This window comes from Calypte anna, chromosome 12 (genome assembly GCF_003957555.1).
Source record: "Calypte anna isolate BGI_N300 chromosome 12, bCalAnn1_v1.p, whole genome shotgun sequence".
NCBI lineage: Eukaryota > Metazoa > Chordata > Aves > Apodiformes > Trochilidae > Calypte > Calypte anna.
The window spans coordinates 15,950,726-15,970,825 of NC_044258.1; the positions used below are offsets into that span (position 1 = coordinate 15,950,726).

General features: G+C 37.4%; 1 protein-coding gene across 1 annotated transcript in view; it reads right to left on the minus strand.

The window, feature by feature from the left end:
* Positions 1-20,100, minus strand: part of SUCLG2 (succinate-CoA ligase GDP-forming beta subunit) — a 117,568-nt gene that overhangs the window by 62,890 nt on the left and 34,578 nt on the right. The window contains exons 3-4 of the mRNA XM_030458633.1: positions 970-1,069; positions 748-838 (exon numbers count right to left, since the gene is read on the minus strand). Coding sequence (XP_030314493.1) covers positions 748-838; positions 970-1,069 — 191 coding nt within the window. The remainder of the gene's footprint in view (positions 1-747; positions 839-969; positions 1,070-20,100) is intronic.

Here is a 20,100-nt window from a genome sequence, read left to right on the forward strand (position 1 = left end):
TCCTTGCTCAGTAAAACAAAGCATAGATAAAAACACTTATAGCAGATAGGCATTTTCTAGGATTTCCTGACTTACAGAATTTTACTAAGGTAAAGGAGACTCTTGCTGAAGGGCTATCTCTGTTTCTCCTATTTAGGCAAATACAGAGCAATCCATTTATTCTGCAGTGAATCTTGGGACCTTGCAGTATTCACCAGCCTTGCTAAATGAATTACCATGGATTAGCTGACTCACTATCATGACCACATTTTACTCTATTTTCAGGAAGAATTTACTTTTGGGCACTTTTTTATTTTTTAAATAGAGATCATTCTCAGGTCATCCATCTCCATATTTCATAAAAGCTACTCAAAGCTGATTATGATGAAATATTGAAAATTTAATTACTACAGCTTATCATGTAGATACTACTTCTCTAAACAGAATATCAGTAAGCATGTACAGTTAATGCTATATATAATTATGCTAGCATTTAGTATTTATTTGATGAAGGATGGAGCTATGGCAAAATGAATGTATTTTTCCAGCTCTAGGCAGGTTGAAACTGGGAGACAAAATACATACACTCAGAGAAGGAAAAAGTAACTCTTTTTCCCTTTCATCAATTAGATGCCATCAATCAGGCAGTGGGAAAGGAATGAAAAAAATACACGTGTCACACACACACACACCCCAGCATATTAAATGCAAAAACTGCAGCTGAACACAGTCCCCCAGTCCTCTTCTCTCAGGAGACAAAAATATTACCTTTTTAACTCTCACCCCATCCTTTGGAGTTTGCTTTGTTGACAGATTGTACCCAATCATCTGTTTAGCAAGCTGTTCAACAATCTTAGGGCTAGAAACAAAGGAAAAAGGTTAGTTTACTGAAAGATATGAAAATAAACAGTAATGTAGCTGTTGTAAACATCTTAAATATTACAACAGAAGCAACTTATTTGTGTTTTTTTTTCCATTTTAAAGACTTACTCTTTAGTTAGATGAACTCCTCCTTTTAACCCGCTATTGAAAATACCTTTTCCTCTCCCTCCAGCCAAAATCTGTGCCTTCAGAACAATTTCATTTGCCTCTGTAAAAGAAAACATATTGCTATTGTATGTGTGTCATGTACCAAGGTTGTTAGTGTAAGTTTAAAAAGAATGTCCTGGTCAGACTCCTGAAAAAAACGCAATGAGAACTTGTTCATAACTGGTGAGCAATGAAACAAGAATCAGTTCAGCATCTTTATAAAGCAACCTTTTCAAAAAAGAATTGTTCATGGAAGTGAAGGGATAAATTTACCCTAATTAAAATAGGCCATGATTTAGATCAAACCCACAAAAAGCCATGTAGCCACCATACAGTTGGACAGCTGATGCTCTGGCACAGTTTTTAAAACATGAATCAGATCATATTGTGTCTGGAGTGCACAACAAGCAAATGCTCATCAGAGTGAATAAATTCCATTCCTTGCTCTGAACCCTTGTAAGCAAAGTCATGGATGTGGTCCTAGAAGAAAAGATCCTCATCCCCAAAGGGCAGATAAAAAATCATAGCCCGAGGGCAGTGGCTGTGAAAACAGGTTCATGTTTTATGAGGCATCCCTTGAATTCTTGGCAGTGTAAGGGCAACAGTATCTTAGTAACAAGGAAGTGTGGCAAGACTCAGTGATAAGCCCTAAATGTCCAGCAGAAGCAATCCTGACACACAGAGTAAAATGGGAGGGAAAGGGGAAAAGAAAAACAAAGAAACAAAACCATCACTTGTGATCTCTGCAGCTCCATGGACCTCAGCAGCTTCTTGAAGCTTATTTAGATGTGCCTGCTGCCTGTCAGATGCTTGTTAATATTGAATACTCTCACTTTGCACATTCTGCCGGGTATTTTGCAAAGTCTGGGATCTTAAGAATAATACATCATTAATCTGTGCCTAGAAAAGGCTAACATAACTATCCTTATATTAAAATATATTAAAATATAAGCTTGAAGGTGTGGCAATTTTTGGTGCAGACCAGCTCTGACACAGCATCATTTCAAAGTTCCAATATAATAAATTTTTGCAACTTGAAAAAAAAAAAAGTTGGATCATTGGATAGAATAAAAAAAATAGTGAAATAAATATTCTATTTCCTGCATTAAGACGAAAATGCATTTTCAGTATAGCTCGTGGCAGCACTGTACTGGGAGATGCCTCACTCCCAGCCTTCTCAAGGCAAAATGCCTCCACTTGTTTATCCACTCAGTAACATTTGACATGCCTCATTCTGGACCTTATAAGCAGTCTACTTGAAAATACTTCATGCATTTCAATATATTCATGTTCTGGGCTTCCTATTATTCATGCCACTGCAAGGCAGATAAGAAGGAAATTTAAATGCAACAAAAACTTTTATATCAAGTGTTTCCTAAGCACACAAATTATTAGGATGAATTAAAACTATAAATCACTTTCCATCCTGCAGGTAGGAGCAAACTCACAAATCAAAGTGGTTCCTGGGATGAAGAGTCTGACATAGTTTTGCTAATAGATGCTGCAAGTATTTAATTAGATGGGGTTTAGGTGCCAACTGGACCAAAAGTGGGAATTTTGATGGTCAGTGAGAGGTGGTGTCAATGAGGGGAATGATCCTTACCCTTACCCCTAGCCAGCACTGCCTGATTCTCTTCATTTGACTAGGACAAACCAAGGAAAGATATTAAGGTGCACGTTTATGATCCACGAGAGGACTATCAAGGCCACAGAGCAAGCTCAGAAAAACAACTGTCAAAAACTTAAAAAAACACACCAGAAAATAAACAGAACCATGTAAAGATTAGACCTGAAGAAATAATCAATATAGCAGCTGAGCAGAGCACAATACAGAAGGTTCTTCTTGCCCTGGGGGAAACCAACAGGAAGCAATTTAATTCAATAGTTATTTGGCCAAGCTTTGTAAAATGAAGTAAACCAGTCAGATCTTATTTTACAGTAACTAAACTTGATCATTCAGCACTTCCCAAGTTGATTCACTACTTACACACTGTCATTTTATTTAAAGGGTTGATTTCTAGAAATGCTCACACAAAGTTTTTATGCTGTCTCCTGGCTGAATTCCCAAATCATGTTATGGAAGACTATCCCAAAAGAAATGTGGTTTTAGCTGGAATACACGAAGTAATTCACCTCCACCTGTGGGCTTGAATGTTAATGAATAAATAATATAAAAAGCAGTATAAAAAGTCAGTATTAAACTTATTTTAAAAAACCTGTAATTAATTTCCATTAGCACCCTTCCAAACTTCTGTAGTAACACTGGAAAAACTTTTAAGCAGGGCTGTGTTGGAAGAGAACCCAGCACAAGCAACATGTTTTTTCCCCACCATGGGGTATACCACAACATTTTTGACAGCCCTGTGTTATTATGTGTTATTAAGGTTTCAATGAACTCCTGGTTATGGCCACTGACTGAAGCCTTTGCATAATGAAATAAACAAACTCAGATCCCAATACCAAACCCAAACAACACAACAGACTGTGTCCTAAGTGTTAACAGATTATTGCTTTGTCACAGATTTAAAATTGTCTTTATTATTCAAAACAACACCAAAAAAAGACTGCTTTTAAGTATCTTTAATTTAGCAGCAAATAGTCATGAACTGCTTCATGCAGATTAATGATGCATTATTGGTAACAGCATGTGCTTTAAGTAATTATAACTTCAATGCATTAATATGTTAGATTTATTCACTGAATCTTATATTTGGCTTTTTTACACTAATCTACAGAAGAAGAGACATGAACATTTCTGAAGTTTCCTTTAAAAAACTGGAGCAAAGTACAGCTATTTCTCAAGTCAGGCACTGATAAATAAGCAAGAAGTTTTCTCTTCCAAAAAGTTCTCAGATTTGAAAATTTCACAACCCTGGTAGGGGCTAACCACACTTCTGAAAAAACTAAATCCAAGCACATAACAAAAAAGCCTGAAGTTCTTTTCTTTTAAATAAATTCAGATGTTTCAGCAGAACACAATATCACACTCCAAGGGACACAGATGTCCTATATTGCATGCAGCAACACATCTCCTTCCTGCACTCAGTGCTGGAAGTACAAATGGAAGTGATACTCCTAGCAACTGTAATAGGGTCAGTTCTATAATGAAAACCTATTTAAAATCAATAAAATCAGTCCTGCTTTGGGGAGCTATGGTTACTCTGGTCCACTGGTACTGCTTGCAGCAAAAATGAACAGCTTGTTCTCAGCCCACTGCTGTGTATATTTAACTACTGAATTCTTGATCATGAAACAATATATGCTGAGTAGCACAGCTCTGCTATATGGTGTGCTAATTTATTACCTGTGAACAACTTTCCATTATTATTGACAGGACCCTGTGATTGCAAATTAGGTGTGTTAACAATAACATGAAAATGTGCTGCAGCTTATCAAAAATAAATCACTGTGAAGGGCAGAGGGTAAGACTGCATGGCCATTTGCCTCACTCCTGCCTGTTTCTGATCTAAAGATTCTCCATCAGAGTACTCAGGACAACTCTGGCAAGGCATGCTACACTGCAGAATTAGACCATGGGACTGCTTTCCCTTTGGGAAAGACTGGCTCTAATTAATTTTCCTAATTTCAGCCATCCTGTTACACTTCTCAGGCAAGTTCCTGTCAGGTGCTTATTACTTTTTAACAATACCCCTGGCCAGAGACACTCTGGGATACTTACTTCAGCACAAAAAAGAAGGGAAATGAATTTAAACTATAAGGAAGTTCATAATAAGCATAATGCAATTTTTAAAAAATGTTTTAAAAGCCTAATTCCTAAATTGAACAATCAATATTAAAGTTGCTGTAATAATTATTAGCATTACACAGACTTGCTCTGAAATCTGAAGCAGCTTTTCCCAAGGAGCAAGTATTGCTACTACTTCCACTGCTTCCCATCCTCTGAGAACTCCAGGGATGAAGCATCTAAGAAAGTCCCCACACTCTAAGTAAGCAGATTGAGATGGGAAAAAGAAGCTGGGGACAAGATACCTCCCACATCTACAAACTATTGGTCCCCCAGCCCCCCTACCTTTAATTTTAATTTAAACCTTCTTCCTCTGTTGTTTTCATTTTAATACTCTGTAGCACCAAAAAGAATTACATTTTTACATGCCTACTTTCTACAACCTTTTGTTCTCAGACTAGTTTAGAATTACAGTTAAATAAATCATCCTTTTTAGAACTCCATACTTTTGAATATATTTATTGCTAGATTATAAGCCTCATTAAAATCTATAATGATAAATTAGTCAGTCTCTTGATTCTGTCACTACTGTTATTAATTGCTTTCATAACCATTACTACACACTTCACCAGTGATAAAAAATTTAAAGCTGGATAAAATCAGCTAAGCTAAAGCTGACTCTTAACATTGTACACTTAAACCTTCTCAGAATGAAAGTAATCAAGTATTCACACATCCTACGTTTAAGTTAAACCTGATAAATGAGTTATATAGCAAACAGAGCCTCACAAGATCCAGCAGCACCACTATAATGCATGGAAAGCATTGCATATTAAGGCAGGGATACAAAAAAACTACTTCTCACATTAAAATTGTTCATCTTATGTGCTGATATCTTCCAGCCTTTAACAGTTTCTTTTTTCAGCCTAAGATCTCATTATTTTTTCATGCAGATTTCCTCTGTAACAGGCACAAGGTTTAGAGAAACTGCTATTTGTCATATTTGCCTATATACTCAAGAGGAAACAGGCTTTGAAATCTCAGTCAGGAGACAAACAAGTTTTTCATTTGGTGGAAGACCACTGATATCGACAGAGAAGTGAGAAAAAAACATTTTCTGCCAACTCTCATGCAGCATCTCTTCTGTGTGTAAAGCAGAGAAGGTCCCTTCTGTAACCTGCAATGTCAGCCTGGTGCCCAGCACCAAACTGCATAGTAAATACTGAACAAAATGGAAAACTTTATAAAACTGATAAAGTGTTCTGTGTCAGACCCACAACTTCCATTCTTGCAGCTTCTAGGCTTCAGTATTATTTTTCTCTTCTGATGATGATTTCACTTTAAGACACAGTAAAAGCAAGCAAAGAACTTTTCCTTGTGTATTAGTTCCTCAGAGACCCCTGTTACCTGACACCCCCATGGAAGCTCCTCAGGATGATCTATTATACACTTTCCTTATAAATATAAAATACACAGACACATAACAAGACTTGCTTTCTAAAATCATCATTTGAAGTTTTACCAGTTTTCTAGCAAGTAATTTCCCCCCACTTTTCCCTTTTTCCTAAACGAGAGAAACAAAACAAATAAAAGTGCAACAAATAAAGTTTCCTTTACATTTTTACCTTTTAGTCTTAGAAAGACTTCAAGTTTTCTTTGGCAAAATATGCTGCAAACTTTTTTTTAAAGAAAAAATATTTTAAAATTAGCAATCTCAAGAAGCTCAACTGTCTTAAATTATTGATTGAATACCATAACACAATTTGTTTTAATGCTATTCAGAGAACAGGTTTTATGCAATCTGTAGTGTTGAAGTCAAGCAGTCATTAAGAACAAACACTGTTCTTGCCCCTAGCTGCAACAATACCCACACCTGTTATCCTGGAATCTTTTCAAAATTTCATTCTTTGTGATTATGAGTAAGCCACAAAAGACAGAAAGTCCTCTCTGACTGATTCTAATTCTTTTATCCATATACTGAACTGCAGAAATGGGTTTGAAAAAAGTGTATTCAGTGTAGAAAATACAGAAAATGGGGAACATGAATTTTTACAGAATTTGCTTCTAAGCATAAAAGAGTTGCTGGAATAGAAGATGTTTTCAAACATAGAGCACAAAATAAGAAACCTGGGCAAGAAACCAGGGAACTCACCCAGTAAGAAAGCAAGTCAACATGCAGAGAGCAAAGAAAACTGCAATGTTACCATCATCACTTCAGAAGTGTTAACAAACTCATAATGTAATGTAAGTGGCAGGTGAAGGGGGTTGAAGCACAGATCTGATAATTACTGCTTTGCCAAGCACAGCCTTCACACCCAGGTTTGTTATGCCTGGCAAGAGCCTCAAAAAATAAGCATTAAAACTGAGGGCAAAACTTATAGAAATTTGGAGCATCTCTCATAGTGGTGGCTGGGCACACAATCAGCAGCTTGCACAAGTGTGAGAAAGAGGCCAAGAAGTAAAAGGGAGGTATCTGAAGGTGGAGCAGCTTTACACCCAAGTTCTACAAAATCTGCCATTGCTCAAAGCAGGACTAAGGCTTTTCAAAGGGTTTCATCATCTCTTAATGCCTTGTAAACACCAGCTGGACATGGGCATCATCTGTGGTAAATACAGCTGATTATAACAATGTCAGATAACAGCAGTAAGACACTGAGCACAACTAAAACAGGAGTGTACTACCATGCTCCTCCTATTTTTGTTTACTAATCACATATGTGCAACAGAAGCAATTGCCAAAATAATCTAATATTGGAATAAGGTTAAGAGGAGGCCCATTATAGGAGTCTTAATATTTAATTCAATAGTTCAGGCTTAATTATTCCATAAAAAGGACATCTCATGGATCAGTGCTACACTGGTGAAATTAGATTCAAAACTAAAAAAAGTTTTGTTTAGAAGCTCAAGCATCAAATTTTTATTACCTGAATAATGCTCTTTTTACAGCCCCATAAAGTTTACCAACCCATACAATCCCTTCACTCTCACGTGGTCTGCCAAAACCATTCTGAATGCAGCCCTAACAATGCAGCCCTGCCAATATTAATTGGCCTTCCAAGAAAAATAACTTCCTTTCAACATCATTTCTAGATTTCCTTTTTGCTCTGTGATATTTTTCTTAATATCACACCATCTGCAGACACTTTGCAAAAACATCAGAGAAAGGCAATTTAGGGAATGTTCCAGATAAGAAGAAGAAAAAAAAAAAAAAAGATTAAGAGAAGAAGTCCCACTGTGCTTTTCACAGTTTGGTAAATTTTACAGTCTTTCATCTTGGTCATTTCTTTCATTTAACACCATTGTATTAAGTCTTCAATTTAGACTGCTTGGTGAAAGCACGATGATGCAAACCATACAGATCCAGCTCTGAAGACTCACTGTATATTTAAGAGAAAACCCTCAAGGTTTAAATTGTTCTCACTGATGGAACATAAGGCACAAAGCAGACTCAAGTGTTCAACAGCTTAGTTGAGTGGGCCAAACAAGTTCCTACTTGCTTAGCATTAGTATGGAAGATGAAAGTAAAATATGGTACAAAAGCCTTCAATTCACGGAAATATTTCTGATTTAGATCACATTGTAAAGCAGTTACCAAAATACATGTTGCATCCTTCAGTTCAGCTGCAACTGAACCCACTGTTCATGACCAATGCATAAACTTCTCTTCTTGTCTTAACCTCTCTTTGGCCCTCACTTTATTTGTGGGTTTATAAAGAGTTGCTCATTATGATACACAGCTACAACATGCTCTGGATGAGGACACTGGACAAACTGTTAGCTCTATTACCTTAATAATAGATTTCTGAGTGTGATTTCCAATTAATTTCATTTTCCTCATTCATCGGGAAGCCAAAATAACAGACAGCCATATGGTGCTTCATAAATAACAATTAAAAGTTATTTTCTAATCTTCAGGCACTAAAATATGCATAAAAGTGCATGTGGTTGCAATGACGTGAAGGAAATTAAGCTTTGGAATGTCTGTAGACATCTAGGAATTTCTAAACACTACTTCAGCCTTTTCCCCATTCACACATTTCTGGTCTGTGGTAGCCCCTGGATGTCACAATTAATCACAGTGAGTGCCTCAAACCCATAATTAGATGTTTCTTCTGAAACTGGAACTTCATAACATCAGCTTGCAAGAAGATCTCTGTAGCACAATATGTGTCTTTACCTACTGGATGGATTTTTGAAGAGTTTTGTTCCTACCCAGCCAGAGGTATCAGCAGAGTTCTGCCAGTCAAGAGAAATTCCATTTGGGTGTCAGAGACTTGACTGGGATCTGCAAACTTTCTGTAGGAGCTTCTCATTTCCCAACGAGTAAGAACCCACACCATCCAACACAGGCATGCACCTGCAATTGAGACATTCTGTTCCAAGTCAATGAAACTTAAGCCACCTTCTTTCTTTCTGCCCTTGTGTATGTGCTGATTGCATAGCAATTAGACCTCGGATTACCTGAAGTTAGATAAAATTGATGTCTCTTACTTAAAAATAGGGCTCCCTGCCTTATCAGACTATTCTGGAATAAAACATGAGAAGTTTCCTTAGAAGCATCTTACATGATTTCTTTTACTACTGCCTATTAGTAGCAGTCAAAGGTATTGGGCAGAGGTATTTTTTTGTCTGGCATGAGACTTGAGAGCACACATTGGTCTTAGGTACCTGGAAAGTGATATTCACCTCTTTTACAGCCAGCTGTCAACATGCTCACCCATAATACAAATTATTCTTTTGTTCTGCACATCTCCTGGGGTTAAGATCAACATGAGATTTTGCTAAACAGAAAGCATTAGGAAGGAAATGTGTTATAAACTTAGGCTGCAATGGAGTATTTTAAAGTCAATAGGACTGCATCCCTTTCAGAGTACACCTACCTGTAAACCTGCAGAACTCCTGCAGTCAGAAATACTCAATACTGTCACCTCTGTCAATTCTCAAGAGTACAACTTTGTTAAACTCATCTTTTGTGGGAAGACATCTTGAGGACACATCAAAGATAAGAAAATCTAATATCCTTTCAGATTCATAGCCACAGAAATATTTTTCCTTCTAACATTTATGTACAACTTCTAGAGAAACAAATATATAAGAAGTTCAACCGGTATAAAGATTTCATTAATTGAAACACCTGAACTGGAATATGCACATTCTCTACAACAGAATATAAAAATTACAGTGAGTGAAGGGACAGAAGAGGAAGGTTGCTCTCTTTTTTTTCTTAAAAAAGGGCTCAATTTGACAGCCATTTGCATAAATAAAAAAATTTTCAGTTAAAGTCAGGCCTATAAGCTCAGTTTGTGCTCACATAACCTAAAAGCACCTCGAGCTGAAGGGCTTCATAGGTCTGGCTATTAAGATACATACTATAAAGGAATATGTACATTTGTACACCCATGCACATACACCCCCCATATACATTTAACCATTAAAAGAGAAGAGGATGCTCAACAACACTGCTTCCCAGTGGAATGATCTTTTTCCTAAAACATCCACTACCACAACTTATTACAAGGAAGGAGGTCTGACACATCTCACCAGCCTGCATCACAGCAGACAGAGTTACTGCTGTATCTCACTGCTCAGTCATAAACAGGCAATGCCAAATCCATACAGATGTCTAGACATGATGTCACTGGGAGAACTGGGGCCTTCCTTTTGTAAAAAGCTTTCCTGCTACTGAGCAATGGGTGGATCTTCCTCTTACTGTGAATACCTGAAAATCTGTATTACAGTTAATCTGCTTTACATCACTGACCTTGTAGGTATATTCCTGGAAACACTGAAAAGTGAGCCCTGGCACTGGGATCTTACTTCCTGAGAAGATATATCTATATATAGGTGGAGATATATATATATATATATATATATAGGTGTATAGGTGTAGATATATAGATATCTCTATCTAGCTATATAGCAGTTGGTGCAATCAAAGTTTACATCTGCATTAGGGATGAGCCAAATGATGCAGTCCACTCCTTGCCTTTTCTTTCCTTGGTATTCCACTGGGTCTTTCACACTGGTATTTGCTTCAGATTTCCAGGAATATGCAACATGGTCAACACCATTCAGTCCAAGCTAGGGCATGGCACAGGGACACAAGAGTAGAAAATCTTTGGCAGCAATCTGGGTGCAGAACAGCTCACCACAGATGCTTCCACCTAAGAACAGAGCTCCACATATTTAGTGGGATATATTACCTCAAGGACAGTTGTAACCATTTGCCCTTTCAGAATTGCTTTTAAAAGTTCTCTGGGTATTTAAATGAAAAGATCCTATTTTGCTATTTTGAAAACAGATATATGATACATATATATTATATATATATATATATAACAGATATAACAGATATATGTGTATATTGAAAACAGATGAAATCTAAAAGAGGACAAGAATTTTTCTAAGTAACCCACATAAGTAGAAATTTTCAGCAATTAACAAGGGATAGATTTAAGTATTTCTAAAGACCTTTTAAGAGGCCTGTAACTAATTAGCTGATTAAGGTTATACAAAGAAATAACTGTGTTTCATGTTTTAGACACGTTTACCTGTCCCATAAAACCATGTGTGCGTCCTACAAGGGAACTGTGAGATTAAATATATGATCTGACTCCCCCTGGATACACAACTCCCCATTTTTCTCAAAGGACTTGTACTGTACTGTGTTATCTGACTGGGAACAGAGGGAAAGAACTCATAACCTATGTTGTCTGCTCACAGTTCAAAGCTGGAATCAGTAACTCTCTTTTTGGTTGCTAATACAGCCCCAAGCATAGAAGGGTAATACAATCTCAGTGGTTGACTTCACAATTTCACATGTAAACTAAAAACCTGTTATAGTTTAAGAAACTAAAAGGAGCATAAAGGTTATTTTTTGCATAGCAGTGACATTATAAACCTCATCAATGTTTTATCTCCCAAGAAATCCTGAAAAACAGCATTTCACCTGCTAAATTAATGACAAAAACCTGCTACTAATATTGTGTCTCATTTATCCCAAAGTGACATTTCTACAAGAAATCATTGATTTCATTTAAATTAAGGATATAAAAATAATTGTCAACCATACTTATAATTTCTCACACACACTCCCCAAGAAAGATTATCTTGAGCATCTGTCCTAAACAAACCCACATAAATCAAAACCACTCCTTATTTTCATTTTCAACATTTTCTTAAACACAATCTATTTTTTTTTTTTATTTTTACATACAAATTTCTATTGTTTCACAAGGAAAGGCTGTTTTTCAAATTTGTCACAAACCTACCTATTCTGATATCAAAAGATTTTGCTTCCAAGTGAATGGGGTGCTCAGCTTCTGGACCAGAGTTTTAAAGCCAAACATATTGCACACATGAGAAATGAAATCAGGTAACATACAGGATAATTTTATTTTATTACCACTGATCTGAAGCTGAACATTTACAAACATGCTTTTCCTATCCACTGACTAGCACTGAACTGCTTTGCTGACATTATCTCTGATGACTTTTGCAGCACCACGTCTGCATTTGCTCCAGGAATTTCCAAGAAGTGGCAACTAAATGGAGGTTTGCTCCTGCTCACTTTCAGTCTGCTGCAAAGTTGGCATTTCAACAATTTCCTGGGCTTTCAGCATAGGGAACATTATCAGAAGGCAAATGGATTTAAACAAAACCCTACTATGTCACAGAAGAGTGACCTGTATAAAATGAAATGCTCCATTCTTCAAGTCATCCTGTATGGCATCCCAAAAGACCAAAGCAGAAGACAGAAGAAAGCCTTAAGGTCCAACATCCCCAGGGCACAGCACTCTCAATATGCTTGCAGCCCAGGAAAGCTGCAGAGGGACAAGGGACCTGGCAGCAAGAGAAGAACATCAGTGATGAACCTGAACCATCTTGTGAAAGAAAGTAATTTCCCCCAGGAGTGGGTTGGTTTATAGCTCTGTACAGGGCAGCTCTAGAGAAAAGCTTCAGCCAGCAGTGCAGAAAAGGTGTTGATAGAGGGACAAGACATCTGAGGCTCTGACCTTGGCCACACATATCAGTCATGTGTGCTCCATGCAACAACTTTTTATAAAAACTCTCAACTGTCCTGGCCTAATGAAAGAAGAAAAAAAGAATTGAAAATTAAGGGTGGGTGACTTTCAGTAGAGAGCTGCAGTAACTTCTGCTCTCCTGTCCAAGAAGTGAAGTGGTAAAGGACCAGGATGGCACTGGCATTACCACAGGCTAAGCAGGAAGATCTGGCAGTGTTCTGCCACCAGCTCCCAGGAACTATCCTGTTACACAAGCAATTAAGTGAATGAGAAAAGAAAATCAAGCACATTTCATTACTACTATCATAATTCTTCTGTGTGGCTTCTTCATTGCTCACCTAATTCAGAAGATCCCTTTCATTAGTTAAGAGTTAACTCCACAACAAATAAACTCCAAGTAGTTCAAAGGGGCTCAAAATCTATATAGAACAAACACACAGCCAGATTATGTAATGCTGACTCCAAAGCTAAAACACAGGCACCCAAATTTAAGGTCTAACATCAGTGGATTTGCTTTCAAAGCTTTCATTGGACACACTTGACTGGAAAAGAGGTGGTCCTGGGGCTTTTCAGTGCTTGAGGAGGGCTTGATCAAAAATCACAGACCTGAACTTCATAAATCACCACCCATTTGTGACAGCCATTTGGAAGCACTTCCTAAAGGTCCTGGTTTTCAAATGCTCCAGTGCAGAGTGCCCCTGCCTCGAAAAACCAAATTCCAAAATACCCCAGAGCTGCCAGCTATAATTGCTGGGTTTGAAACTTCAGACCATCTGTATTTGTGATGAGCATTCTGTAGACAGTGATTTGCATCTCTCCCATGCCAAGACATGCCAAAGAGTCCCAAATGTAAAGGCATTCTGCCTGCATGAGTAAAGACCCAAAGATGCTGATACAAAACACACAGACAAAAATATTTTGCTGCCAAGATGCACCTTCAGTCAGATGCAGCCTGTTCTGGACCCCTCAGTTTAGGAAGGATATCAAGGTCCTGGAGCAGGTCCAAAGGAGGCAACCAGGCTGATGAAGGGACTCGAGCACAGACCCTATGAGGAGAGGCTGAGGGAGCTGGGGGTGTTCAGTCTGGAGAAGAGGAGGCTCAGGGGAGACCTCATCACTCTCTACAACTCCCTGAAAGGAGGTTGGAGCCAGGGGGGGGTTGGTCTCTTTTGCTAGAAGACTTTCAACAAGACAAGAGGGCACAGTCTTAAGTTGTGCCAGGGGAGGTTTAGGTTGGATATTAGAAAGAATTTCTTTACAGAGAGAGTGATCAGACATTGGAATGGGCTGCCCAGGGAAGTAGTGGATTCTCCATCCCTGGAGGTATTTAGAAAGAGACTGGATGTGGCACTCAGTACCATGGGCTGGGAACCGCAACGGTGGTTCAAGGGTTGGACTTGATGATCTCTGAGGTCCCTTCCAACCCAGCCAATTCTATGATTCTATGATTCTATGAACATTTAATATGGTACAAAAGTGATGTCCTCACAACAATTCTCTCCAGAAACCATCAGTGAATTACTTTCTTAATTATTTTCAACTCTTTACAGTTATGCAGACAATAATAAATACACTCTGTAAAAGCTCTTCCAAGTTGTTTGTGGTTTTTGTTTGTTTTGGGGTTTTTTTTTGTTGGGGTTTTTTTTTCAGTTTAGGTTGGTTTTTTGTTTGTGTGTTTTAAAGACAGTTTTCACAACTCTTCCCTTCTGCTTTTCTGGCTGACACTTTATCTTCTCTTGTAAATATAAGCCTATAAGAATAAATCACATTTTATTTATTAAAGGTAAAAATATGATTCAATAAAAGCAGAAAAGCCAATCTCCATAAAGCTCCCTTCCACAGTGACTGAAATTATTTTTTACTTGAAGATTCAAATGCTTACCCAGAAAGGCATTTAAGTAAGAATAAAAGTACTCTACCTGTACATGGGACTCAATGCTTTTATCTTGCATTACATAAAGTGCTTTAAAAAAAGTTACAGCTTTGGCCAGACCTAGTGAACTAAAATCAATGAAAATTCTTTAAAACATAACACATAACATCTTTGAACTGTTGCCTAGATTAGAACCAAAGAACTCCAGAAAATTAATATAAAGTAGTTATTTTTTTTACTTTTATATTCGGGTCACTTTTACTCCCAACATGGTTGGTTCAGAGGAAAAAAAAAATACCCTTGATTCTTCTGTAAATGTATTCTGCTTGGAAAAGTGCCTGTATGAAGCACACCAGGGAACAAGAGTGCAAGCAGCCCAGATCACCTTGCCCTTTGTTTAGATTGTCAGTTTTTCCTTTTGATCTTTCTTCGCAGTTGAAGAACCAAAAATTGATTTTCCCAGTTGAAGTGAAGTTGAGAAAGGACAATGTTTTATTTAAGATCCTTCACTCCTGCACATAAGCCTACTTCTTTCTTTATATACAAAAGAAACTGGTTTTTTGTTCTTGTAAAAAAAATATTTTCAAGTGGGGAACACTCTTAATGTATTGACTGTGGCTTCATAACAAAAAGAGAGGGGGGAGTGCATTTAAAAATCCTAAATATTGGCATCCTGCAGAGAAGGACACAGACCTCATAAACCTCCTAGAATTACAGAAACTGAGCTTCAGGGAAGCAGCAGTCAAACTTGTGAGGTGTTTGATTAAACCTGTGCTTGCATCAATGTTTATGCACAAAGAGAAAGCACAGTTTAGGTACACAGAAAATCAAGAATATTTAAGTATAACTATCAACTTAACCATCTAATAAAAAGTAATGTTTCTTCCAGATTTACTTAGTGCAGAAGAAAGAATACCTGCATGTGAAAAACTTTCACTGCTAATGCAGTTAAATTGTCATGTCACTATTTCCTAATTTCTACCCCTTTTCCTGGTGTTACATTCATCCTTCCAGTGCTCATTAGGTCTTAAAGTTGACACTTTCATTCTGGTCTAGGACTGCTGGAGCATGGCATCACCATCTGGAGTCCATTGTTTGGAGGAATGTGGTGTTCATTTTAATGCTTTCTGCTTCTTACCCTCGGGACTGAGGAACTTTAAACTCACGTTTAAAATTTACTTTTTTTCCCCTGGTCCGTGGTAACCTTCATTTTCTCCACACAGTGCCTTTTACAGGTATTAGATACCAGTTCTTTGCTATTGTCAACACCAGCACTGTTTCATCTTGCTTGTGCTCTGTGTTTCTTGAATGAAATCAGTGAGTTTTTCACTGCCATGGGATCTCCAGCATCAACCCTGGGCTCTGCTACACCACAGCCTTCATCCCCACTTCTCAAAGCCTCTCATTAAACCAGGTCTATATTTCTGCATTATTACAACAGCTGGAAAACCACAGTAGCATCATACATAAACAAAAGTAAACTGAATTAGCTCTGGGTACCTGATCAATTAGCAAAAAAACTGGTAGGGCCAAAATAAACAGATCAAAGCTGCACACAGGGCAAGAAAAGGGACAGAGGAAATCTGGCAAGCCTCAATCCTGAGGCTCTGCAAACTGCACAGAGCTTATGGCCTCTTACCAGCAACAATAATACCATCTTAGAAGGCTACACAGTCACAGAGAAGTTAGTAGTAGAACAAGTAGGTAGTAGAAAAGCTCCTGATTTTAGTCCCTGTTACAAACTACAAATAAAATGTAATAAACCCCATAAAACAGCAGTGGAAATCTCACACGCTATGAGATTTGCTCATGTCTCACTGAAAACTATTTATTGTACCTTTTAAGCTAATCTTGTGTCACTAGAAAAATCTATGACTTCTAAACAAAATAAATAACAATCCATTTCATGCTTTCACATGATTCTCAAACATAAACTTTGTAACTTAAAAGTTTTGAAGTTTTTCCATGCTGATGTTTCTCCTTAGACATCTTTCATCAGGTGATAATGCCACCTGCCATCTTATTTGAATATAATAGTTCACTTAATAAAAGAAATCTTGTGTGCTCTAATGGGCTGATTATTAAATACACATTTTAAGCCATTATATGACCAAAATATTTTTATTTAATAATTAATTTCTTTAGCCATTGTCACAGCTTGTATTTCAGAATAAAGCAGTTTTCTTGCCAGAAAACAGCAGTTCTCCCCAGTACCTACAGGTATTGTTACTTGTTGACTCCAAATATCATGTGTTATCTGCATCAGTTCTTACTAAGTCCTTGAAGAAAGCTGATCTTGCAAACTGCTGAGCTGCTCTTCAACCTCAGAGAGCTGGGGACACAAGCTCACAAATGCCCACTTGAAAGTACAAGAACCTCCTGCCCATTGCAGGCTTCCCAGTGCTTTCCTGACCACTCTGGACTTTCTAGTCTCTTTTCTTAGAATCATAGAATGGGTTGGGTTGGAAGGGACCTCAGAGATCAAGTCCAACCCTTGATCCACTACTGCTGCAGTTCCCAGCCCATGGCACTGAGTGCCACATCCAGTCTCTTTTTAAATATCTCCGGAGATGGAGAATCCACTACTTCCCTGGGCAGCCCATTCCAATGCTTGATCATCTTGGTGAACTTGGGAAGACTTACACAGCTTTTCCCAAGCTTCATTGGATTTCATTTGAATCAGTTCAGCATTTGATTTGTCCCATAGGTTTATATTCAGAACAGTTTGCTGGGTGCATATCAAATTCTGTTCTCCAGAGCAGCCTGGAGTGAGGGGAACCACTGAGAAGTTTAAATCCAAGTTAATACAAACTGTGATTCTCTCTAAGATCCATGATTGCCTTCTTAGAACTGGGAAAGAGGAGGATCCAGAAGAGAACCAAATTCTGGAACTGAGTAAGGGGCATTTTGATTGGTTAAAAGATACAGAGGGCACTGCATACACTTACAGACACCAGACATATGCCTCAATTGTTCATAGTGCTGCAGTGATTATTTAAAATCCCTCCCTTATACAATAGCCTGTCCCATGTAGACCTTTTCTACTCCTTTGAGGGAATACAAACACCCTACTCACCCATTTTAAGAGCTCAGCATTTCTACCTCAAGCTCCAATCACTACCTCAGTAGTAAAGATATATTAGAGTTAGACTTCATGTTTTTCAGGTTTCCTAACACTGAATTAGCCTAGAAGAAGAATGTAAAAACAATAGAGAGGCATTAGCTTTTGGGTTGGCAGCCAACATTTTCAGGGAAAGTTGCATCTCAATATGATACTGAAACCAGCAAAGCTGTTTTCATTTAAGCTTCCTGCAAGATGAGCTCTGGGGGGACTTTGAAGGCAGGCATTATGCTTCCAGCTTGAATTCTATAGATGTTAATGAAACTGCAGAGTCTAAACATCACCATGAGCAAGCACTCCTATTAAACTGGAATTTGGAGCTTTCTCTCAATTACTTACATACAAAGGGAATTTTTCTGGGCAAAAATGTAAGCTTGGAATAAGCAGCAAGCGTGTTCACAAAGGAAGAGAATGTGCAGCTGAATTCAGTGTTTTGAATCTCTGTTGAATCAATAAAGGAACTGATAAAACAGGTGAGAACTACATCCCAGTGCTCAGATTCCTCATGAACAGTGCCTTTAACAGCTTCTCAGCTTCAGATGAGCAGGACTGTGAATTAAATCTGAACTGAACTTGTCAGTAGCAAAAATTATCTTATCTGTACATCAACTTTATAAGCCTGGTGCAGCTGAGGGGTTGTAGCTTCAGCTAGTTTGCTATTTAAGTGACAAATACGTGTGCAATCCAAGCACCACCCCAGTGACCCCTCCTATGAATCCTCAAAAACAGATGCTCTCTCTGACAACTGTTAAGAACTGGTTAATATTTCATTAACTTAAGGTCAGCAAGTTGCTTTACTGCTTTGGAAAAGGCACTTCTCAGCTCCTGAACAGAGCCACTTAATTCTGTCTGCCTGATTTATAAATTTAAAGCTGAAAAGAATGTTATGGTAGATTATTGCTTTTGTCTATGCTGCAGAAAAATCTTCCAGAGTTTAGCAGAGTGTTGGGTAGAATAGGGCAATTTTTTTTTTAAAGGAAAAATTTTTGAGTAATGTTTCTTTGTTCATGCTTCTGCCATCTCTTCTACTCCAAGCTTCTCACTTTGAGGTCAAGTTCAGTTCTTATTGAGACAGTATGAATTATATCTATGTAAATAAGAGTCACAGTTAACTCAAAGAAACTATCTTGTTGTATAGTTTACCTAGTACAGTGCAAAAGAGGGACCTAAATAGCTAAAACAATTCATAGAAAGACAAGAGAACATATAATTAAAATTGCCCTACCTGCTGTTAACTGTATAATTAACTGAATAACTTCTAATTGTATTCCTGTCTGCACAACTGACAAGTATTACATTATATGGACAACATCAGAGAGATGCAACTCCTGTTAAAATTACCTCTGAACTTTAGCCCTTAAAAATCTCTCATATGTAACCTGAGTTTACTTCCTTTTTCCATCAGCCTGATGTTTTCTGAAGGAAGACTTAATGCAGTGTGTACATATAACTATCTATAGGATACTAAATGTCAAAAATTCAATGTAAGAAAACAGCAATAAATTGGATTAAATGACATTCAAATTGTGAAAATGGACACAAAGCTAAATAAAAGACACAAAGTCTCATTTCAGAAAACAATAGCATGAAATGTGGAAATGTATTAAATTTTTTAAATCTCAAAATTATAAAACAACTTTTTAACAAAAGCATTGTTAAGTATCTAACTTAGCTTCTTATGGATTAAAGAAATAGCTAGGATACTATATTCATATGCACTTCAAATAGGAATAGCTCTCAGAAGATAAAAGTAAGCAAGTTATTTATAGGACATGTTAATCACCACCTTAAAATGGCAGATGACTTTACAACATGAGACATACACCTGTATTTACTGGAAGGGGTGGGAGGGATGTTTTAAGAAAGAATATTTTTTTCTAAAGAGAGTAAAAAATATAGTTATCAGCCTCAAGTCTTCCTTGTTGCACTTTTATCCCAACATATAAAATACAAAAGCTGTATTATACTGCTGGTAATTATATATATATAAAATACAGTAATTATACTCTATTATACGGATGGTAAGATGTGGAAAGGCCAAAAGAAGAATCGACCACACTGAACATTTAATGAGCTAAAACAAAAACTGTGTAAAAGATTTATCTACGGTAACAAGAACAAGAGCTGGTGCTGGACATGCAGACACAGCATAAGGATTATTATGACAATAATCTTCAGTGGAGCACAATATTCATACACAATAAGATTAGGAAAGCTGCTACTAAAATACACAGATGAGTAACTGGAGGAATAGAGATAAGACTTGGGAGGGAGTAGAGGGAAGTGAAGAGCAGAAATGAACCTTCCTAGTGACTCTATATTGTTAACTATTTATCCACAAGCTTTTAACAGCTGCCTTTCCCCTCTCTGTAAAACTCCTGGGGCTCTT